The sequence below is a fragment of the Engystomops pustulosus genome, chromosome 9 (assembly GCF_040894005.1).
Source record: "Engystomops pustulosus chromosome 9, aEngPut4.maternal, whole genome shotgun sequence".
NCBI lineage: Eukaryota > Metazoa > Chordata > Amphibia > Anura > Leptodactylidae > Engystomops > Engystomops pustulosus.
Window position 1 is genome coordinate 56,723,418 of NC_092419.1, and position 24,761 is coordinate 56,748,178.

Consider the following 24,761-nt stretch of genomic DNA (forward strand, 5'->3'; position numbering starts at 1 on the left):
TTTTTTGCTCATTTCTCTCTCTCCATCTTCAAAAATCCATATCTTTTCATTTTTCTGCATACAGAGCTGTGTGAGGGCTTATTTTGTGCGTAACAAATTTTACTTTCCCGTGATGTTATTTATTATTCCCTGCCATGTAGTGGGAAGCCGCAAAAAAAAAAATTACAAATGTGTAAAAACAAAAAAAAAACCACATGTGCGTTACATTCTTGTGGGCTCAGTTTTTATGACTTTCACTCTGCGCTCCAAATAACACCTCTACTTTATTCTTTGGTTTGCGGTAATACTTGCGGTTTTTTGCGTTTTAGTACATTTTCAAAAATTAAACGAATGTGTACAAAAAAATTCGCCATCTTCTGACGCTAATAACTCTTTCATACTTTTGTGTAGGGAGCTGTGTGATGTGTCATTTTTTGCGTAATGAGCCAACGTTTTCATTGCTACCATTTGAGGACTGTACGACATTTTAACCTTTTTTTATTACATTTATTATGTCATGTAAAAAGGTGTATAGTTTTTATATTTTGATAGATCGGGCATTTTGGGAGGCAGCGATACCTAATGTGTCTGCGATATGCAGCAAAGCCCATCTCTGTATGAAGAGGGCCCGTGAGCCCTCTTCATACACCCTTCATAGCTCCGTGGAGGATATATCCGTCACTGAGCGTGAAGGGGTTAAAGGAAACCTACCATTTGATTTGATGCATTATAAAGCAAACATACCTTGAGAATGCTGTAACAACACTGATACAGAATCATATCCTAGTTAATACCTGAGCTGAGTGATTTTGCTCAAAGAATAATTATAGCATTCAGGACCTTGGGAAAGCTGGGTCAGGCTGGCTGCCTAGATAAACACATTACACTGAGATTGTAATAACAAATGGAGGTTAGTCAAGACATCACTAATTAACCTGAGCTGGATCACTCATACACAGCAGCTGGGGGATAGGTGCAGCAATTGATTATTCTGCCTCCAGGCACAACCCAGTCATTACATCATCCTGTCCTGCAGTGCATAAGTCACTTGCTAAGAGAAACGCTGAACCAGCCATAGAAGCGACAGAGCTTCATTATCATAATATTATATCTGTTTTATCAGCTCAAGGATTAAGATATGATCCCGCACCAGTGTAGCTACAGCATTCTCAAGGCATGTTTGCTTCATAATGCGTTAAATCAAATGGTAGGTTTACCATAACATTGTATACTGTATGGTTGATCGTACATAATTGGGGCATAACAGAATAAAGTCATGAGTAAAGTCATGTGGGTCTCCCCTGCATTGCACTTAAGATTTCTACATGTTGCAGAAAGCAAGCAGCTTCAAGGTACAATATTTCAGCTGAAAAGAATTAAAACGCCCCCATTCTCAATTAAAATGGTTCCCAGCAGTGAATGTTTTCCTATTTAAAGTCACAGCAGTGAGCCATAGCTGCATTTTCCTGGCAGTCAGGTTCACTGCCAGCTCTGACTCACCAGCATAAGATCCAAACAACAGCACAGCTGCAACTCAGGCCTGTATAGAGAAGCCAGAAACTACTGAACGATAACAATGCGTTATGCCTGCTTTATAGAACTTCATCGTGCAGATGTATGTGGGCACCTAAATAAAAATTATAAAAACGGGGGTATCTCATCTCAAACTGCAATATTGTGTAGCCTGCAGCTCTCAGTGCATTCTTGAAACAGTAGTCTGTATAATTTAAGGGTGCGTCCACACGTTCGGTTTTTCAGGTGAAGTTTTTTAAAGCCAAAATCAGGTATGAATCATAATGGGTTGAGATAAATAATTTAAAGGTGTTTCTCTCCTACTTTTACTCCATTCCAGGTTTGGGCATGTGGTCGCACCCTACCTACAGTAGTTAGAACAAAATTAGCACAAGGCTTGGGATTTTCTTTGTTTTTCCCTTCTCAACTATTTCATCTGACAGATGGATATGAGGGTATGTTTTTGAGATAAGTGTTGTATTCTCCAATGGTTTAAATTTTGTATGAAAATAGTACAATGAAAAAACTCTTTCCTGAAAGGAAGGCAAAATTCCAGTTCTTTTAAAAAAAAAAAAAAAATTAAAAGGGTATACTGTTGCCATATTCCAATAAATATAAACTTTAATTTGTCCATTAATAGCGCATTAGGAATTTTAGCAGGATAACATTTTAGTTGGTACCATTTTGGGGTACATCCAACATTTTGACTGCATTTTGTTACATTTTTTGAAAGCCGGAAAAACAAAAATTGCATAGTTCTTAATCTTGGAGTACCTAAAGTATAAAAGCTTTTACCTAGCTGTGCACTAAGGCAAAATAATAAACTTAAACTCTTTACGTATCTGCAGCCGTTTGTTAGCTAACAGTTGCCATGCGATTCCGTGCCACACGTCACATTTTTGGACAATTTTAAAGCATGCGTTTTTGAATTCATCACCCTAACGAGCGCTTTGAACCCGCTTTTAGACAGCCTGTTAAACGCATGAGTTTTGAAAATGCACCCGTTTTTGAAAAAATGTATCCATTTTGACAGTTTTTCCCAATTATCTGAAGATAATTGGTGAACTTACAAAAAATGGAACGCGGTTTCAAAAACCGTATGCCCCGTCCACTTCAGGAAAAGTGTTTTACAGATGAACAAAGCTTGGAAGGTTAACCCCTTCCTGCTCAGCTCCTATTGTGAAAACTTCTCTCCAGCCTTGAGCCTTCTACCTTTGCAGCATCAGGGCACTTCTGTGACGGGCTCCAGGAGGTGGGGGCACCTGCATATGAGGCAGTGTAGGAACATAAATTGCCTCAAGCGCCACAGTGAAAACACACAATCTCCCTGCTTGTCTCGCTGATTACTCCTTTGCCAGCACTCGCACACAGAACATGTTTTCCCTCTGATTGCTGGAGAGGTGACCACGGGAAGTATCACAAGTCAACAAATCCTGGTATTGAATAGTTCTTCCTTTCTGAAAACTGACGCCAAAAACCTACCAATCAGACCAGTTGTGGACAGAGACCATGATCATGCCTCCAAGTGTCCTGGCAACCTTATGACACAACGATTGAGAGGGACAGAGTCCTTAGGTGCTGCAATCAGCTTTGCCCATTTAACCAATAAACTTGAAGCACCCATGCTGTCTGTTGCAGAAGCATGCTTATTAAGTTGTAAAGAAACTTTAAATTTGGGCAGGGTTGTTAATCTTCAAATGTATCTTGTGTTTATCATTTTTTTTTATCATGGTGCCTTATCTTTGTAAGACGCAAGGTATTCCAAACACGTGTAAGTTGTGAACCTGCACCTCCTTGCAAGTGTTTGGCATACTAGGTATTAGACTGCTTAGATTTGTTCAAAATGTGCTTCTGTATGCACCGTATACATTATATTATAGGTGACCGTGAGTGACATAGCCCTTTTTCTATGTATAGTTTTTTCCACTGTCATTAAAGAGAACCCGGCATGCAAAATAACCCCCCTAAACTAAATATATTTTCATAAACTGCCATTAGAGAGCATTGCCTCTATCCCTTCATTGTTCCTCTACATGCCTGTAAACCTAAGCAATGAGGTCCTAAAGCTGTATGCAAATGACCTGTGAAATGTCCAATGAAGCATTAGCATATTCAAGCTGTCCACTCTATTCATGAGTGGGAGGCACAGCCACACCCCCAGTGCATGACTGACAGCCTGTATAATGATGTGCTTCCTGGTGCTGGTGGCCCATACACCCTGCAGCGTGTGTGTGTGTGTGTGTGTGTGTGTGTGTGTGTGTGTGTGTGTGTGTGTGTGTGTGTGTGTGTGTGTGTGTGTGTGTGTGTGTGTGTGTGTGTGTGTGTAATATATATATATATATATATATATATATATATATATATATATATATATATATATATATATATATATATAGGAGAGATACAGCAGCTCCAGGCAGCCATGTTACAGCAGAACATGTCAGATTCATGTGTAGCTGATGTCTGTGTCTCTCACCTGTATATTAGGAGGATGCAGCATTTACTATACATTACACACAGACATGAGCAGGGGGAGGAGAGGAGAGGGGTAACAGGAGTGACATCACTGCCTCTGACCATGTGACCAGCCTCATTTATATGATAAAGAATAGAGGATTTTACAATGAATAATGTATGAAATAACTAGATAAAGGCTGGGATGGGATCCTTGTGAGCTGCTCCAACAGGTAGTAGTGACAGGACAAGTGACACAGACCTGATGACAGGTGTCCTTTAAATACTACTCACTATTGTTGGTTTAGCCTGTGTCCACAAGATGTAGTATCCCAATGAAATGTACCTATCTTCCCATGACCTGTGCCCTCTATAAATTTAAGTGTATTTAATAGGGCATATTGCTAATTTTGCTAAAACCTGGCTTTGATAAAAGCCTGGCTTTGTGTTTTTGTAGGCGTTATGCAAGTCTATGTTCATTATTTTGCATGCAAGAAAATACCAAGAATCCGGTTTAAAAAACAAAACAAATTGTAGGGAGACCAAGAAGAATCTTACTGAATGCATCAATGGCAGGAGATTTTCTCATTCATAGAATGCATAAAAGTATGTAAAAAATTAAAGCAAAGGCTAACAAAGTTGTGTTTCTCTAGGAAAGGCAAAGACAAGTTCAGCCAAAGATTTTACGCATGTGATCACTTAAGAACGAGGGACATGTGGCACTTTTGCTTACCAAAGTGCCCCAATAAAACAGAAGCAGTCTGTTTCTTACTGTATTATTTCAATATTCCTAACTTCTTGGAATAATGATTTGCTCCTTCCCTTTGCCATGTTTTAGTCAGAGGGCATGTTGACCATCAAGGAGTAGTAGAAATCTTAAAGGCGATTTGCTGGTGAGCCTTTCACTATTAACCAGTTGGTTCCAATGAACTGCCTATCCAGATCCCAATTAGCTGGCCTGGTTTCTATTAGTGCATGAATAGGTGTAAACAATCTACAGCTCCAGTATGATTACCCTTTACTCCATAAAGCAGGTCACTCCATAAAGCAGATTTATGTACACTTACTACATAAATGAAAAAAACTGTCACAAATTATGATAACTCGATATGGCTCGATACTATAATATGTAAAATAAAAATTACCAGGATCAACTAGGGTCTTCTGATAGATTTCCTTCAGCTTTTTACTCTTAACATTTCTCCCTTGTGTGAGGTTTCTATACATTTCGTATCCAATGATGAGAACTCCTCCGTTATCATGCCATCGCTGAAGCATGAATCCTCGCTCTTGTGGGCGCTTCACAGTAACAAGTTCACAGACCTTTTAGAAATAACATACATTGGTAAATTCAGCATAAAACATATAAAAGGTTGGCTAACAAAGAACTAAATAGAAGCAATATCTGTTCTTCTGTAGCACTTCTAGTGAACCTGTCCCAATTATTAGTTTGAATCTAGGTGGAAAAAAATGTATTATATTGGCTCTTAGGCAGAAGTGTCACAGGTCCACCATGTCAATCACTTGTAATTAAATAAAAAAAAATAAAAAAAATCACAAAGCAAACTCAGCATTCACTAAGCATATACTCAAGCGTCCCCATGGTGAGACATTCTGAACATAGACAATGAATAATGATGCCCGATACTGAGGTTTGCTTTGAATCCTGATTTCAGGGAGGGAAGCTAAACAAAATGTTGTACAAGTTGCAGACCTCCCATGTAAGTATATGTTAGGAACCCTCCCAATGTATACTTTATTTTTGTTACCGGTGGTTTGGGCCATTTTTTCTACTTCAGTACAAACCTCTAAAGCTTCATCATCATTAAGGCCATCCTGCCATTTTTCAAACTCATTGGTCCAATTCAGAACTGTATTTAAAGGACAAACCACCAAAGCTGTGGAAAAGTCCAGCTTATCACTCAGAAGGACAGCATGAAGAAATGACACCACCTGGAGGGGGAAACAAAAACAGAAACAGGGTTAAGAATGTTTAATAGACAGCTTAATTTCTCCTGGATATTTTTGATGCACATATATTTGGTAACCCAAGCAAGAACCAGCGTAACCAAGCAAATTCCATCTTTAGAAGACACAAGTGTCATGCACCCTAGAACTAGGTTTTAAAAACCCTTAACACTGAGCATATATGTACAAATAAAATTGATCATTGAAAATGTACCATAACTGCAGTGTAGTGGATGTGCTGTCAATAGGTTCAAACTAAGAATTAAACACATTTATTATTTTTCTGCTGATCCAAGCAATACTACATCATACTGTAACAACAAATGTCTTACCTAGCAGAGCTGGGCAAAAAGGGCACTTACAATTACTTACTGGGGCTCACTGGGAATTTTTAAATTTGAAGATGGTAAATAACAAATATCTCAAGAGTTAAACTCTCAGAAGCTGAAAACACACCTGTAATGTCTTTCCAAGACCCATACAATGAGCCAAAATGCAGCCAGAGCCCTTCTCTTTCTTTGTTTTCTTTACAGATTCACAGCAACAATCCCACATAAACTGGACACCTAAAATTATGAGAAAAAAATATATATTAACCCCTTTGCTACTGGGGGTGTTTGGGTTCTGTGTATGGAAAAAAATGGTATAGAAGAGAACCAGTACAGTCTTCCTCTTGTTCATATCCATGAACAACATTGTTTATTGGAAGTATTAAGAGGGTTGTCCAGCCAGGTATATTATATACTATATGAGCATTAAAAATTAAAACTGATAACTCCACCCCTGCTTCTGCGCCACCGCCAATCACTGATGCTTTCTGTTTGTATACAGAGAGGTGGTGATGTTCGTCTAGACTCTATTCAGAGGCTGACGGCAATTAGAGTCTACAGTCACGTTGAATTTCAGTGCAGTAGCCAGAGAGCGGCTGTAGATTACCACCACAACCGGTCTCTATAACAAAAGGCAGCAGTAATAAGCAGTTCCATGGGAGAATAAGAATTATACTTTTATTTTCAAAGTCTCCAAGCCATATATAAAATAATTATTACTCCTGGACAATCACTTTAATTGAAAGAGTATTCTTATCACTGTGATCACATGGCAGTCACAGGTATGGAATATTCCAGGATTTAGAGATGCTTCTGCAAGGAGATAATGTACTGTATATAATTGAGTATAAGCCGACCCAAGTATAAGCCGAGGCCCATAATTTTAGCACAAAAACCAAGTAAAACCTATTTTTTTTACTCTAGTATAAGCAGAGTTTGGGGTTTCAGCACATTTTTGTGCTGAAAAACTAGGCTTATACTCGAGTATATATGGTAATCTTTATTCTACATGGCCACAATCACAGTGCAGTCCTTGCCTAAAACTGCTGAGGTGACTAATTAGCTTAAACATCAACTAAATTTAATACATTACCACCTCAGGTATTTTAAATTTTTTTATTCTCCAACTTCCAAAAAACTACTTTTTATTTTCAGGCTTACTTAATCAAATGATGACTTGTTTTCTACGGGACAAAGCATACTTTATAGTGACACCATTTCAATTGTGTTGCTAAAATGACTATTCCCCTTTATTCATGAAGTCAATACAATCACAAAGATACAAGCTTATTTAACTTTTGTATAGTTTTAAAACCCTTATTAATGTAATATTTTTGTTTTAAAAGTATAACCACATTCTAACAACTTCAGGTGTACTTTGATGACACTTCAGTGTACAGAGCTGTGTAAAGTGTCATCTTGGGCAGGACAAGCTCTTGTTTTCATTGATCCTTTTTAGGAAACAACCTTTTTAAAAGTTTTTAATTAAATTCACAAAGTTAAAATACCAGTTCATTTAAACATCTGGAAATTTATTTTCCCCTAACAGCTTTAACAGTATGGGATATTCATTTTTATGAATAGAATAGGCATTGACTGCTGATAAAACATCCATAATTTTGTTTCTTTGCTGTGTGCTTTTTTATTTTTTAGGTGTTTGCTCATAAAATACGCTTCAATTCGACTGCATTGCAGTATATACTGAATTTGCTACTTTCCAATTACAACCTCTGAGAATCTCTTGACTGTCATGGCAAACCAAAAAAAGTCATTTAGATGAATTGGATTGAGCTGAACTAACAATGTACATTTACGAAATTTCAGTTAGGTCTCCAGTTATTTGCATCAGTTCTTGTGAGCAAAAATTAGGTGTGGTTGAACACAAAGGGGTATGTCTTTTAAGTGACTATACGGAGGAAGGGTCTAATGGATAGACTTGAACCTATTCTGTGAGTTCCAACACTCCAGATTTTGGCTTACAATAACAAAGTTAAATAACTGAAGACGTATGAACCCTTACAGACCTTTTGTCTTCAAATTGTTCTACATTTCCTCCAGTCTTACCATCAACCTGATGAGGTTTCAGCTTTGTGACCAAGTTCCTATGAACCTGAACCAAAGGTTCTTTTGTTTCTTCATTTTCATCCAGCACAAGTTTTGTAGTAATTGGACATTTAACTGGTGACGCATCTTCCACAAGGATTACCTAGAGAACCAAGAACTTGCGTCAAAAATGTTATTTCATTCCAATAACCAAAAGCGGACCAATTGTCAAAACTTTAAGATGAGATTGTGAAATTCCACAAGGAAAATAGCTTTTGAATAAAGGTAAATAGCTTAAATAAAAATGAGCAAATCCTAATAAATATTTCACTTACCTCCCTCAGCTTCTCACGTTCTCGCTCGCGCTCAGCAATTCTCCTCCTCCTTTCTTCTTCCATTTTCAAAGCATTTTGAGTTTCTGTTCTCAGTTTGTCATCTTTTATAATTTTGCGGATTTTCTTGCGACCTTTTCCCGGAGATTTAGAGTCAGAATCATCATCGCTATCCCCATCTTCCGAATTACCCTATAATAAATGTTTATCAAGAATACACATCAATGAAATGTTATAAAAAACAAAACAAAAGGAGGCGCCAAAAAACAGATTATGCACATATACATTGAAACCTCTACAGAAGACCACCACTTTGAGAAGTCCCCCTAAAGAAAAGACAGATTATTTTTGTTTTTACCATTTTACTCTTTAGAAAATGCCACCCTTTAAAAGACAGTTTTCTGTGCAAAGTTGGGTGGTCTGCTGTAAATTATTTTCAGTAACATAGGAAAATTTCCTATACCAATAAATATACTTTTAGGTTATTCCACAACCTTTTTTTTTTTTTTTTTTACGATTTACAAATTCAGGTCTTCCAGTTATATGCTGGGCAGGACAAGGCTGGAGCAGTGCATAATTAGGGTAAGAGGATATGTGCCAGGGAAACCACAAGATCAACAAAGCCTTATCATAATTTTATAATTGTTTTTTCAGCAAAATCACTCAGTTCAGGGATACAACAAGTTATGTTTCTGCATCAGTATGGCTACAGCATTCTCAAGGTATATTTGGTTCATAATGCATATAAGCAAATGGAAGATTTCCGTAATAAAAAAAAATATTTCCACAAAGTAAAAAACATCAGTTTTTTCTGACTTGTACCAATTGCAGAACATACATACCGTATATACTAGTGTATAAGCATAGGTTTTCAGCACAAAAAATGTGCTGAAAAACCTCGCCTCGGCTTATACACGAATCAAGGAAAAAAACTTACATGCTCACCCTCAGGCGCCCCGATGCTCGTCGCAGCTCCTCTTCGGTCTTCTCTCTTTTGTATTAGGCAGCAGAGATGCATGGACGTGTCTCTGCTGGCTAATACAGCAGACAAAAGACCAAAGAAGACCCACACCGAGCATCAGGGCAACGGGAGGGGAGTATGGAAATTTTATTTTTTTAATGTGCTTGGCAAACTGTGGGGGCTGTATACTACGTGGGGGCTGGCCGGCTGTATACTGGGAGACTGTGACCAAAGCATTTCCCACCCTTGGCTTATACTTGAGTCAATAGGTTTTCCCAGTTTTTGGTGGTAAAATTAGGGGTCTCAGCTTATACTAGAGTACATACATGCATACAATAGAAATTATAATTTTGGAGCAATTGCTTAGCAGCGTATATAATTCATGAATCTCAAGAGAACTATCAGACAACTGTCTTTAAAATCACACTTGCATGGGCAAATAACGCAAGCAGAACGATTGACACGTTTAGTAGTCTGGGGAGAGTTACGCGCACTGGACTTTCTTTACTACATGAGACAGGTGAGCTGGACATTCTTTTACTTTTCCAATTTCATTTAAGGTATCCTACCACTAGGTAAGGGGCTTTGTTAACCAAACATACCTTTAGACAGCATTTGTTTTGCCGATCCAGGAAATGATCTTGGCTTGTATTGTAAATAAGCGTTTTCAGCAAAAATTTCATTCTAATATTATGGAAATAATCCTCTGGCACTCCTTATGCCGTTACACAGACAGCAGAGCGCTCTGGTATTATCCTTAATATTGACATCTTCAGCATGTGTGTCATAGTATGCCACATCCTCCCTTTTGGGATCAGATACAAGCATACTATACCAAGACTGTAAACATGCATAGTCTACCATCATAAGCTGCTAGTCTAGAGTTATGCACAATATTTCTCTGCATAGTGCAGATGATCTACATCTGATGGCAAAACCACACGCTATCGGTAATTTCTCTGATGGCCACTTGGCAACCATTAGTATTGGGAACTAAGTGCCATGACATGTCACACAGTTGAGGTTTCGTCTACTGCGGACGGAGAGTAAACCTCGGCGCATGTAGTAATCAAGCATCTCCTCACGCATTGGGAGATGCACATGGGATTGGTCAGCAGGTGTGTGAGATAGTACAGCCACCAATAGGAATCCTTGATTGGGTGTACATTACTGATCACTAAAGATATTTGGGCAGACAATCATCCAATCCTACAATTTACAGTAATGAGTTAACATATAGAAACTGATATCATTTTAGTCTACCTATAGTCTAGTCATAAAAGGGGTATTGCTGGAATATGAAAGTCTGACACAAAAACCCATGATGATATATATAAATGAATACATCAATACTCAATGTCATTAGTCACAAAACGGAGCTTAAATAGTTTGATTTTATGATTTACAAAATTTATGGCCTCTCTAAAGTAGTTGGAGTTATCACTAAGATGGCCGCCACTGGAAACTACAAGTCCCATGATCCTTTAGTTCTCAGTAACTCCTCCTACCTCTTATGCTCTGCTCCCGGTGATAATATATATGACTTTCTTGCTCCGTTACCATAGTAATGATGTGTAACTGCCATTCCTGCACATTACCTCACTGAGATGACATCTCACCACAACACTGGCCATACTGGATGCACTGCAACCAACCAACTACAGCCAAAAAAGTGGTGGATCACATGACCTGCCCAGGCAGCGGCAGGACATGTGATGTGGACATGTGACCAGCGGCCATCTTCTGTCATGTGTCTGCTCTGCAGCAGAAATTAACGCACTGATTAAAGGATTAAAGGGCCAGTAGCATTTTAATTCTTCATTACAGTCTATGTCACCAGCATTTTCTGCTAAGGGGAGCAAAATTTTAAATAAAATATAAGCTATTGTGTAATTAATTGTTGAGTACCCATTTGTATATGAATTATGCTTATTCCTGGAATATCCTTACAGATTCTACTCTGAGAAATGGGACTCTACATTTTTTTTCTGCATGTGGTTTTAATTTTTCTAAGTGTATGAAAACATTATAAAACCTATAAAAATTTGGTGTACCCGTGATCGCACCGACCCAAAGAATAAAGTACATGTCATTTGTTGATCACAGTGAAAGTCGCAAAAACCAAGCCCACAAGAAGACAGTGCAAATGCGGTTTTTCACCCAATTTCACTGGATTTTTGTTTATAACAGGGATAGTGTATGAGGCAGCTTGATAGGAATCCTCCTTTCCCCCCTTCCCCCTCCTCCCCTTAGCACGCTGAGCACAGCAAGTAGGGAAATTGAGAGGGTTATACTTTAGAAAGGGGTTCCTCAACACTCAATACAGCACATTGGTGGCTCTGATTATATCCTACCCTTATACTGTGGCTGAGGTCATTACCTGCTGATAGTTTTAATTTCACACTAGTGGATGGAGTATTTCTTTTCAAGTTTTCAAATTTTAATATGAATTAATAAAAGTTACATTTTAGTGACTAATGGGTATAGCTGTCCTTAGTGGACATCACTCCCCCTATCGTTGCAAATATTTGAAAATGTGTCGTGTGCTGAACTGTAAATTATATGGCATTTACCTTCGAGTCGCTAGAGTCCTCTTGAACTTTTATTCTCCTCCTCTTCTTCTTTTGCTTCTGCTTGTAGCTCCGTTGATTTTCCTCTGCTTCCTTTCTTGCTGCCCTATACAATTATTATGGAACACAGATATATTCAAAGACTCATTCCAGTACTGATTTATATATGCTTAAATGCATATTGCATTACAGATAAATATCTATTGATATAAACTCTATCCAGTTGCCTTAAATATAATTTTTATTAGCTGCATAGCTTGCTTTCATTTGCATAATGATGTATTTTGTATGAACCTAAATTACCTTGTTCTGGGACGTTGATCATCAGATTCACTATCAGTAACTTCCTCACTGACTCCAGATCCTCCACTTGCAGACTCTGATTCTTCACTGCTCACTAAGAAAACAAAGGTGTAAGATATTGTTATAACTTCAAAACCTATAATTTACATTAACATAAATGGCACAAACATTTTTCACAAATAAATCATAGAAATTGAACTTATTTCACCAGTCCCAAGAACACTGTGAAAAATTTAACAAGAGCACCGTGTGCCATTTATATTAAGATGTGTAGAATTTCAATATACAGTATATACGCCGAGTTTTTCAGCACAAAAAATGTGCTGAAAAACGTCCCCTCGGCTTATACACGAGTCAGTCATAAAATAATCTTTAAAAAATAATAAACTTATATACTCACCCTCCTGTGGCCCCGACCTGCAGCGCTGCTCCCCCGATGTCCGCGCGGGTCCTCTTCTGGCTTCGGCGCCCGTCTTCTGTATTCACTAACTTTGTGCCGGGCGCCGCCATGTTTTTCCTCCAGGCGGCGCCTAGTATGACGTCCAGGGGAGAACAATGGCGGCGCCCGGCACGGAGTTACTGAAGAAAGAAGACGGGCGGCGAAGCCACAAGAGGACCCGCGCGGACATCGGGGGAGCAGCGCTGCAGGTCGCAGCCACCGGAGGGTGAGTATATAAGTTTATTTTCTTTTAATGCTGGGCTGGCTGTATACATACTGGGGGCAGTGCTGTATACATACTGGGGGCAGTGCTGTATACATACTGGGGGCAGTGCTGTATACATACTGGGGGGTCTGCGATTAATGCATTTCCCACCCTCGGCTTATACTCGAGTAAATAGGTTTTCCCAGTTTTTGATGGTAAAATTAGGGGTCTCGGCTTATACTCAGGTCGGCTTATACACGAGTATATACGGTAATGTGTGCCAGATACCTGATGCAGACTATAAAAAACATTACGACGGCATCTGGCTCCACATGCGGTACACAAAGCACTCACATAAAAGGACTGCCTACAGGAAAACCCCTATACAAGAATCTGAGGGGAAATCTCTCTCCTGAGTGATAGACACCTACATACAGGGAAGATTTACCACATGGGGCTGCACTAAATAATAATTGGAGGGAATAACTATCCTGAGCGATTGACAACTCCATACAGAAAAGGGTTTACCAGAAGGAATGGTCTATATATCATATAATCTGGAGGGGACGGGGACCTTTCTATACTTAGTGATGATTATTTCCATAAAATGAGAGGACTTGCTACATTGGCCAGTTCTATATAATAATCTAAAGAAATATTTTTATTCTTGTGAGGGACAACTCCCTATAGGACACAATTTACCACAGGAACCTGGTCTATGGGAATATCTCTATCCTGATTAATAGACACCTCAATACGGGTTATGATTTACCTCATATGCCTATTTCTATATAATAATCTGAGGGAATACTTCTACCCTAAGCAATGGACAACTCCATGTAAGGCATGATTTATCAGAGGAGCACAATCTATATAATAATTTGAGGGAATCTCTCAATCCTTGGTCATAAACATCTCTGTGAAGGACAGCATTTACCTCAGGAGACTGGTCTTTGCAATAATCTGAGGGAATCTATGTATTCCTTCAGTAAAGGACACGATCTACCACAAAAGTCTACATACCTGTAATAGCCAATTAATTCCAGGTCACATAATATCAGATAATGCAGATAAAACTGACAAAATTAATTTAATATATTGTTTAATAAAAATTGAAAAGAGAAGAATTCAGTCATGTTACATCTCATGTCCGACAAGAAACATGTTTCCCAGGATACTAGATAAATACTGACCTGAAATACACTCTTATTTACTTATGGACCATTTCTCTGCCTAGAAATGACTTACCGACTCAGGGCCACATGGTCTTGAGAATCAGAGCATTGTGGCATTATATGACAGAGGGCTGGATTCATGATAAAGTAATAAAGAAATCTAGTTCCCTCAATCACAACAAAGTGCACCAAATTATAAAACATCTGGCTGGTACATTTTGAGTCTACTATTCCATTCAGAAATTCTTTAACACAAAAAACTGCTGTCATGTAATTTTCTTTTTCCTTACATGGGATTCAAGACAAAGTTAAGCATCCCTCCAGTATATAAATTTAAAGCACATCTACCATCAGGATCAATGCTCTTGTTTTAGCTTCTTATGCCTTTGTTGTTTAAGAAGAAAGGCTTTGGGTTCAATGGAGCTTAAAGCCCCTCAGGTTCATTTCCAAAATTGTCAGAGCCCCTCGGGTTAATTTGCATAATTTCCCAAGAGGCATCAGAAGCTAAAAGAAGAGTGGATCCCACCCGATGCGGCACACACCAGCATGTAATTGTGCTTGGTTTACTATACTTGATCCTTGTGGTAGATTTCCTTTAAAGCTTTCCCAGTCAATAAGGTTGAGTGAAAAGAGAGCCACAATTACATTCATAGTCATATCAAATCAACGGAAACAAAATTCTCAATTCCAAAAATCTTCCAAACCTTTTCTCCTGTTGCGACGCTTTCCATCCTTTGCGTTCTTGGACTTCTCTTTCTTCTCTCCTTTTCCCTCCTTCTCCCCATCAGATTCTGCTTCACTCAGGGACAACTTGTGTCGCAGTAAACGATGCCTGTAACGGGGCTTCTTTGACCCGTCGGAGTCAGAATCAGAGTCTGAACTTTCTTCCTCATCGTCTAAAACACAAACGATGATCTTAAAGAAATGCTCCTTGCATTAAAAATTTTAATTTTTCACATTTCGTAATTATAGGGCATGCCATTCAAAAGCAAGATCTGCAACAACCAATGGGAATTTTACACAACAAAACCTTATAGTTTCTTGTAGAGGTTGAGTAACTAATGGGCCTTTTTTTTTTTTTTTTTTAATGCAGTTACTGAGCAAAACGCCAATTTAATTAACCACTTAGCAATGTGTGACATAATAGTATGTCAAGCATTGGCTGCAGGTAAATGTAGAGGGCTTACGGGCTGAGCCGTCTCCATAGCCGGTAAGCGTTTGCTGCATATTACAGCAATCTCTTACCAGTAACCAGGGGCGCACCTGCCATGAGGCGAGTTGAGATTCTCGCCTCAGGCGGCGCGCCTCCTGCTAGATGAGGGGGCGGCGTCGGGCTCCTGTCTGCCGGCATGTCCTCCGTCCGCCACATGGATCTGCCAATCGCATCAACCCGCCTGCTGGCCGGCACGCTCCCCAGCCCATCAAATCCACCTGCCCGCACATCGCCCATCGGATCCACCAGCATGCCGGCACTTCCCCCTGCGGCCCGCTCATCACGTCTTGCCGCATGCCGGCACTTCCCCTTCGCGGCCCGCCCCCAACACATCTCCCCGCATCCCGATACCTACCCCGGCGGCCCGCCCCTAACACGTCCACCCGCGCGCACATCGTCCTGTGGCCCGCCCATCACATCTCCCCGCATGCCGGCACTTCACCCCACGGCCCGTCCATCACATACACCTGCCCGCCGGCACTTTCCCCCGCCCGCCAGCACAGGTACCTACCCCAGCCCAAAGTCCCCCGCCCTCCAAATGCCCGCCTGCACATCCTCCTGCCGGCACAGGTACCTGCTCCAGCACTAAGTCCACGCTGGTTCCACCCAGGCTCCGATTCACCCCCCCCCCTCTCCGGACCGATTCCGGCAACCCCCCCCCTCCCTACCCCCGGCAGGACAAGGCCGATGATGAAAGAAGAAAAAAGGTAAGATAACTTCTATGTATGTATGTATATGTGTATCTATGTATGTATGTATATGTGTATCTATGTATGTATGTATATGTGTATCTATGTATGTATGTATATGTGTATCTATGTATGTATGTATATGTGTATGTATGTATGTATGTATATGTGTATGTATGTATGTATGTATGTATATGTGTATGTATGTATGTATGTATGTATATGTGTATGTATGTATGTATGTATGTATGTATGTATGTATGTATGTATGTATATATATGTCTGTATGAATGTCTGTATAGATGTGCGTTTGTATATATATATATATATTCTGTAAATGTATGTGTGTGTATATTTGCTGTATATACTGTTTATATATGTGTATTTGCTGTATGTATACTCAGTATGTATGTGTGTACATTCAGCGTGCCACCATGTAAAATATACTATATGGCAGCACGGTGTATGTATTACATGGTAGATGGCGTCACCCTGTATGTATTATATGGTAGATGGCGTCACCCTGTATGTATTATATGGTAGATGGCGTCACCCTGTATGTATTATATGGTAGATGGCGTCACCCTGTATGTATTATATGGTAGATGGCGTCACCCTGTATGTATTATATGGTAGATGGCGTCACCCTGTATGTATTATATGGTAGATGGCGTCACCCTGTATGTATTATATGGTAGATGGCGTCACCCTGTATGTATTATATGGTAGATGGCGTCACCCTGTATGTATTATATGGTAGATGGCGTCACCCTGTATGTATTATATGGTAGATGGCGTCACCCTGTATGTATTATATGGTAGATGGCGTCACCCTGTATGTATTATATGGTAGATGGCGTCACCCTGTATGTATTATATGGTAGATGGCGTCACCCTGTATGTATTATATGGTAGATGGCGTCACCCTGTATGTATTATATGGTAGATGGCGTCACGCTGTATGTATTATATGGTACATGGGGGCACGCTGTATGTATTATATGGTAGATGGCAGCACGCTGTGTGTATTATATGGTAGATGGCGTCACCCTGTATGTATTATATGGTAGATGGCGTCACCCTGTATGTATTATATGGTAGATGGCGTCACCCTGTATGTATTATATGGTAGATGGCGTCACCCTGTATGTATTATATGGTAGATGGCGTCACCCTGTATGTATTATATGGTAGATGGCGTCACCCTGTATGTATTATATGGTAGATGGCGTCACCCTGTATGTATTATATGGTAGATGGCGTCACCCTGTATGTATTATATGGTAGATGGCGTCACCCTGTATGTATTATATGGTAGATGGCGTCACCCTGTATGTATTATATGGTACATGGGGGCACGCTGTATGTATTATATGGTACATGGGGGCACGCTGTATGTATTATATGGTACATGGGGGCACGCTGTATGTATTATATGGTATATGGCAGCACGCTGTGTGTATTATATGGTAGATGGCGTCACCCTGTATGTATTATATGGTAGATGGCGTCACCCTGTATGTATTATATGGTAGATGGCGTCACCCTGTATGTATTATATGGTAGATGGCGTCACCCTGTATGTATTATATGGTAGATGGCGTCACGCTGTATGTATTATATGGTAGATGGCGTCACGCTGTATGTATTATATGGTATATGGCGTCACGCTGTATGTATTATATGGTACATGGCGTCACGCTGTATGTATTATATGGTACATGGCGTCACGCTGTATGTATTATATGGTACATGGGGGCACGCTGTATGTATTATATGGTACATGGCGTCACGCTGTATGTATTATATGGTATATGGGGGCACGCTGTATTTTATATTATATGGCGGATTGTTATATGTATTTTGTGCTTTGTAGTAGCTCGCTGTGTTTATTCTGTAATACGCGGTAGGATGTTCTATGTATTTTGCATTGCTTTAGTTTCACATTAAACCAATATGATAGCGTCTGGTCCTGACACTCCATGATATATTACATATATGGAGTCGGGGGGGGGGGCGTCTTTTTATAGCTCGCCTCAGGCAGCAGAAGGGCTAGGTGCACCCCTGCCAGTAACACCCGCGATCGGTGCTGGTATTAACCAGTCCATGGCGGAAATGCAAAAACAAAAAAGGGCCTGGTCGTTAAGGGGTTAGCATAGAAATAAAATGCTCACCATTTTCCTCATCTGCTTTTTTAGATTTGACCTTTTTCTTTTTACTCTCATCGTCATCATCAGGCTCTTGATCAGAAGAGATTTCATCGTCTGTCGATAAATTAGCTTTTATTGCTTCTAGAAGCAGTTTCTTGGCAATCCTGTGAGAAGGAAAAATAAATGGTTTAGTGATATGTCACACTACACATCTGGTGATAAAACGTTTTTGGGGAAAATAAAAAAAAATTCTCGAGGACACATGATAGGGATTCTTTTGCAGGAGAGTGGTCAGGATCTAACATTTTTTTTCTGTCTCAGTATGGGCTACATTTGATGAGCAGTCAATGTTTAAAAGGGTAGTCGTTGAAAGTGATATATCATAAAATAGCTACACAACAATTTTAGCCAAAATGGGATAAGATGTGATGTCATAAAAGATGTGAAAGAGGCTAGAATGCATAACCCAATACAACAGCCTATCTGGGCTGTTTTTTTTTTTTTTTAAAGACTGAAGACAAAAGATGTGACCCTGCAGCTTATAAATGTATATGTAAAATGTAGAATGTAAAATAAGATAACAAAGTCCCAAAGTCTTCAATAAATCTTAAGGTCCTTTACCTTCTCTGTTCTGATGTTTAATACTAGAAACAAGTTGTGTATATTAGTACCCAATAGAGCCCACAAGCCTTGCGCGCATCCTAACAGCGATGATGTGTACCCCAGGGCAACAATGGACAAAAGCCTCCACAAGGGCAATATAAATCAACTTCTGACCATGGTAATACATATATATACAGATCCTCTGTTCAAATGTTGACCCAGCAGGGTGGTCTTTGAGATTTCGGCTTTAAACCATCAGAACGGTAATTGCGACTCTGGTATATGAAACAATCTAATTCATGATAAGTGAAGAAAGTGCTCCTACAATGTTATGTAACCATTTAGATTGATGCTTTCCATAAGTGTGCACAAGAGATTTATTCACCACGTTTCTCACTTAAATGGTTATAAATCAGTGACCATAGGCTTATTCACCTTTCATTTGATGTCTAAAAATGGACTTATTATATGGTTGCTTACTGTTTAAAAACTCATTGAAAGGAATTCATATTAAATTAGAAGATCATCGAAGGGTCTCATAACAAAAACAAAAGTATAATAAAAAAAGGATGCTTTTCGCAATTACCTTTATTTTCTGCTTACTGTTTCCCATGGCACAGAATAAAAATGGTTTCTCATTAAAACTATTTATTCCCTAATGTAAAAAGAAATGGCTATACTGGTGTTACACACTTTCTGTAAAGACAGCCATGTATTGTATGTAATTTATGCTGGCGATAAGAGTTGCTAGCATTCGACAGATAAAAGTTATAGATCATAACATACTCCAAGGGACACGAAATTACATCTTCTAACCCGGAAGATCAGGGAATGACATTATAAAGCAAGGCTGTGCATCAACACACCTTACCAAAAGCCTTCTATTGTATTAAATACTACTGTATTCAGAATATATGGTGTTCTTCACCTTTTTAATGCGGCACTCCTACAGTATAATACAGCTAATACTCACTCACGTTGTAATGAGGTTATTCAGCTTATTCTGTTCCATGTCAGATAGAAGTGTCCACCTATTATGTGTGCTCCAGAGGTCTGCATGAAAACTGTGGGTTTTTTTTTTTTTTTTTTAGGAAGAAATACTTTAAACTGTTTTTGATTGACCCATTTTTTATAAGAATTTTTTAATATTGGGTGACTCGTTACCTTACAGATAACTGCAGTGCTGTGTACTGCTTTGGTCAACAGAATTGTTGATCTTTAGGGATGTGGACACTCAGAATAAAAAGGAGGCAATGTAGCAACTTGTTGATGTAATTGCATATCCCCAGAACTGATCGAGGTAACATGTGGATTACGAGTTTAATATCAATACTGGAAATATGGTAAACTTTTGGATTGGGAATAGGCTCAATGATCTTAATTTATAAATGAAATCTGTAAAAATCTTAAATTTACTTTTACAGGGAGTATTGCTAGATTTTTTTTAAAATTTTGATCATACATGTAGGTTTTGACCCCTAATAACATACCCAATAGCACCATGTGACATTTACCAAGAAGAGCAAACAGGTCCAGTCCGCTTGCAAGCACGGATGTTAAGCGTCAAATCCCCCTTGTTCTGATACTAATGGTCTGTCTTAAAATTAACCAGGAATGTCATTTTTAGCTGGTGGCAAGTACCAATAGCCTACTATGTAGATTTTAAAAATGCCTTTGTCAGTGTTCTGAATGATTTCAGTAGTTCATAGTTTTTTTTAATATTGCTTAGCTCCCTGCCAGAAGCATGTGGTGCCCATGTCTTATCATGCATTCTCCATCTCCTCCACACCATCCCTTAAACCTCCACTGCCTGTTCAATGTCCATGACAGGTAATGCGAATTAAACCTCTATAAAGTACTGAAAAAAAAATCAGAACGCTGACAAAAGCATTTTGAAAAACAGAATAGAATAGACTATAGACTGTAATAGCATAGACAGTCAATTCTGGGGACAGAATCAAATATAAAAATTTTAACTTTAATCTCAATTAATCCCTTTGGTCCCGAAAAGAAAACAAAAAAGTAAATGCATGGACAAGAAAAGTTTCAAAAAATTTATTGCAACCATAAAAGCAAAATGCATTAATACACCATTAACCTCAACAGAATTTCTGAAATCATTTAAACAATCCCAAGGGGAAAAAAGCAAGCATAAAATAAAGTTGTATAAATCACACATAAGGAAACATAGCACTGCATTATCCACTAGATCAAGGGGATTGAGGGGCGTGTTGAAGTGGGAATAAGTGGCTTATATAATGTACAATTATGCCTCATTTTAATCAGGTCATTTTTTTTCTGCAATTTTACAAAAATTTGCAGATTTACAGTGATCTTACTGTAATGAGAAAATATGCCAATTTAAAGCTATACAATAGTATATAGGTGCTGAAAACACAGCAGGATAGGGGGAAACTATTGATCATGGTGAATGAGAAACTAAAATATAGAATATGCAAGTATGGACATATTCTGTATTACAAAAAACAGCTATTGATTTCACATATACATGACGACTGTATGAGAACACACATACTACTGGGAAATATAGAGCAAAATATATGGCTAGTAACTCCCTACCTGCAAAGATTTGGATTCATAATCTGCAGCATGACTTGTGGGAAATTAAAGCTGCATCAGTGATGGGACAGAACCAAAGAGATTTTATTGAAATCATTTCCTTACTATCACACATCTGATTAGCACCAGGATCCATAACCTACCACAAAAAACTAGGGAGCATGTAAGGTATAAAGCAAACATTTGTGCCTCTTCTCAAAATCTTTAGTCACATGGACCTGCAAATAAAAACCAATGTAGTAGTCTTAAACTATACATTGATGCCCTAGGCGTGATAATCTGGTACGATTCAGCAGTGCTATGCTCCCATAAAGGTCAACAGAAAAAAGAAATCCAAAAAGCCAGCATCTTCAGCAGGCGTGCAAGATATCAATCCAACATGACACGTAGCTTAGTGAAAATGCTGTAGAAACGTTCACATCTAGACAGAAATGAACATCTTTACACTGGATTTTACTTTATTTAGTTTTTTTTCTCTTCTTTAAAAATATAGCAGCAAACTAATGTCACAGAAGCAACATGCTCCTGAAAAGGACTCCTCAGAAGTGTACTCTACGTTACAGAGTGAGGAGCAGTCATCCGAACAGAATAACTGATCAATAAATATTATTCATTAACTTGTATTAATACATAGGAAAGCAGCAAATGTATTATAACATTCAGGTCACATTCTGCTCTACAAATCACAGCTTCACAAGTGGTTTGTAGGAGGTGGTCGTGGATGATCGTACACGTGACCATCAAGGTGATGATTTAATCTACAGAACTACATAACAATGTCTTGCAGTTACCGTTTCTTCATCTTATCAACAGGTTGTATGTCATTCAAAAGTCTGCAAACTGGCTAGAGAACACGATGATGTGGGTGTCACAGTAGTCTGATCGCTTTAGTACTCCAAGGTCATCAACTCCAATACATTATATGTATGTGATCATCTGGGCAACTATGTGACAAGTGGATGAGCCCTACGCTGTTTAATATTCTTACTGATACAAGATCAATGTTGAGACTAGATCCAATTTGCATCAATTGTTAAACAGTATGGAACAAATCCAAAATGTAATGCTGCCATACTAGGAATTTTTTTCTCAAGGTGGAAAACAGTCAATGTATCGCCCACATTTACCATACTGAAAGCCTGTCTCGGCAGAACTGAACTGAACTTGTTAAGGAAACCTCATCCAGCTAAACTAAACTGGACCCAACTACCCGCACACACAATGAGGATCAACTATCCTATATCCCTTTTACAGCTGTACTAAATAAGTCATTTCATTTTCATCAGTTAAATTATTTCTTTATTCTATTGGTACAGGGTGCAGAATATATAAAAATGGAGCTATGAAAGTTAATGCAACATTACTTGGATATGGAGAGTACACCACACACTGCTGGGTAGTGTCTGTTATATGGTAGCTGGCTCCACAGTTGTGGATGGTAGACACTTATATACTGCAGTACTACTATATATAGAGCGCCTTGCTAGTAACAGAAAACCAGTGCTGTGTCGTTTAACAATGAGTATTGTTCCTTTGGTTTTGAAAAGGTTTGTAAAAAAATAAGGGCAGCATTCCATCCTTAGAAAAATGTCTAATCTATAAATATCTGTGGATGGTGTCTAATATTGTGAACCATGCTTCACAGCAAAAATAAAAACAGCATTGGCTCAGTATATCAAGATGATGCTCATGTTTCCTGCCCAGCTCTGAAATACACCTCAAAACAGCAAGTATAATAATGTGCTGTCAAAAGGAGTTCTGGATGTCCACATGCTGTATTATCTTAGCCAAACTGAAAGGATATAAGGTGCACAATGGGTTATTTTCACTACGGGAAATCAGGGAACATGTACATAGTTCTGAACATGCAGAACTAAAGACAGATTGAGGAGAGACCCAGAGAGTGGTTATAACATATCACAGTGTAAATGGTAAGTAGCAGCTGAGGTTCCTGGAAGTGACTTTAAAAACTAAAGTGCTCACTATGTGTACTTAAGGTTGAAGTACCACCTTTAGAGCAATCGCAAACCTTTTAATCCTGGCTGTAGGTCTTGCTTTTCAGTCCTGCTGCCACCAATATAACATATAATAAAACAAATCTCCTGGGTTACTCATCTAGTCAGCAGTATTGGCTTGTTAAAACTGTAGACAGATTCCCTTTGATCAATCAGATCAAAGTCTTTGTTGCCAAGGAAAAGAAAACCATCAATGGGTCTGTCCCTCAAAGGTAGACACAGTCAACAACTGTACTGTGAATCTTATGTAAATAGTATTAACAAAAATCTTTATATACAGAAGCTCCTCTACAGACAACAAACATTCCCTGTGTATGGAAGGTATGGCCGCTAGTAACCATAGAGAGACATGAATGTGTCCTAATTTTTTACCTGATAATTTGCATTGCAGTAAACCTGACATGGACATTTGTCTTTAAGCACAGGACGGATAATAGAGGACAATAAAGTTTGGGGAAAACTGAGAACCAAGTTGCTAACTGAACATTACATATTGTAAGCTCAAAATGCATGATTTCAATTCAAGAATTAACATTCAGAAACAGTGGGACCTAAAACAATAAATTCAATCCTTCAAGTCATTGCTTTTAACAAAAATAGTTTTCCAAGGAAAAATATGAACACAGACAACAGTACACTGCTGTGTATTTATAACACACCCTATGCAAGGTGTGTGAACACTTTATAGATTTATTTTTTCATTGGTTTTCTGGTTTTTGGCCTTGCTTTGTTGGCCACTCTGTCAAACTTGCGACCAGCCTTGGATCGAGTCTTTAAAACGCAGGAAGTCCGGGTTTGTACAACCTGCTTGCTCTTCCGTTGCTTTGCTTTGGACCCACGCTTAGGGTGTGTTATAATCTTTTTTAAGTCCGTATGGTTGGAATCATACCTATTCTCAGGATCATCGTCATCATCTTCCTCCTCATCCTCCACATCACGAGTACCAGATTTTGTTCCCGCTTCATCTCCTAAAAATATGAAAAAAAGTTATAAATATGTAATGGAAAGAACTGTTTATTTAGAAAACATTTCTAGGCTGTTCATGAAAAATCCTGTCTAACCTCAATGTCCCAGTATTGATTTTTATCTCCTTAACAACTTGGTCCTTTTTGTTTTTGCGTTTTTGGTGAAAAACGCATTTGCAGTTTTACTTGGTGGATTGGCTTTTACAGCTTTCACGGTTTGCTCCAAATGAAAGGTCTCTATTCGTTGGGTCCGTACATTCAAAGTTTTATCGTGTT

At 38.8% G+C, this 24,761-nt stretch overlaps 1 protein-coding gene across 5 annotated transcripts in view; it reads right to left on the bottom strand.

Annotated features, from left to right (window-relative positions):
- Window positions 1–24,761, bottom strand: part of ATRX (ATRX chromatin remodeler) — a 133,347-nt gene that overhangs the window by 46,111 nt on the left and 62,475 nt on the right. For all 5 annotated transcript variants that reach the window (XM_072124093.1, XM_072124092.1, XM_072124089.1 and 2 more), the window contains 10 exons: window positions 24,410–24,488; window positions 18,347–18,486; window positions 14,975–15,166; window positions 12,452–12,545; window positions 12,152–12,254; window positions 8,621–8,809; window positions 8,307–8,448; window positions 6,370–6,479; window positions 5,752–5,898; window positions 5,091–5,268 (listed from right to left, as the gene is read on the bottom strand). In XM_072124093.1, coding sequence (XP_071980194.1) covers window positions 5,091–5,268; window positions 5,752–5,898; window positions 6,370–6,479; window positions 8,307–8,448; window positions 8,621–8,809; window positions 12,152–12,254; window positions 12,452–12,545; window positions 14,975–15,166; window positions 18,347–18,486; window positions 24,410–24,488 — 1,374 coding nt within the window. The remainder of the gene's footprint in view (window positions 1–5,090; window positions 5,269–5,751; window positions 5,899–6,369; window positions 6,480–8,306; window positions 8,449–8,620; window positions 8,810–12,151; window positions 12,255–12,451; window positions 12,546–14,974; window positions 15,167–18,346; window positions 18,487–24,409; window positions 24,489–24,761) is intronic.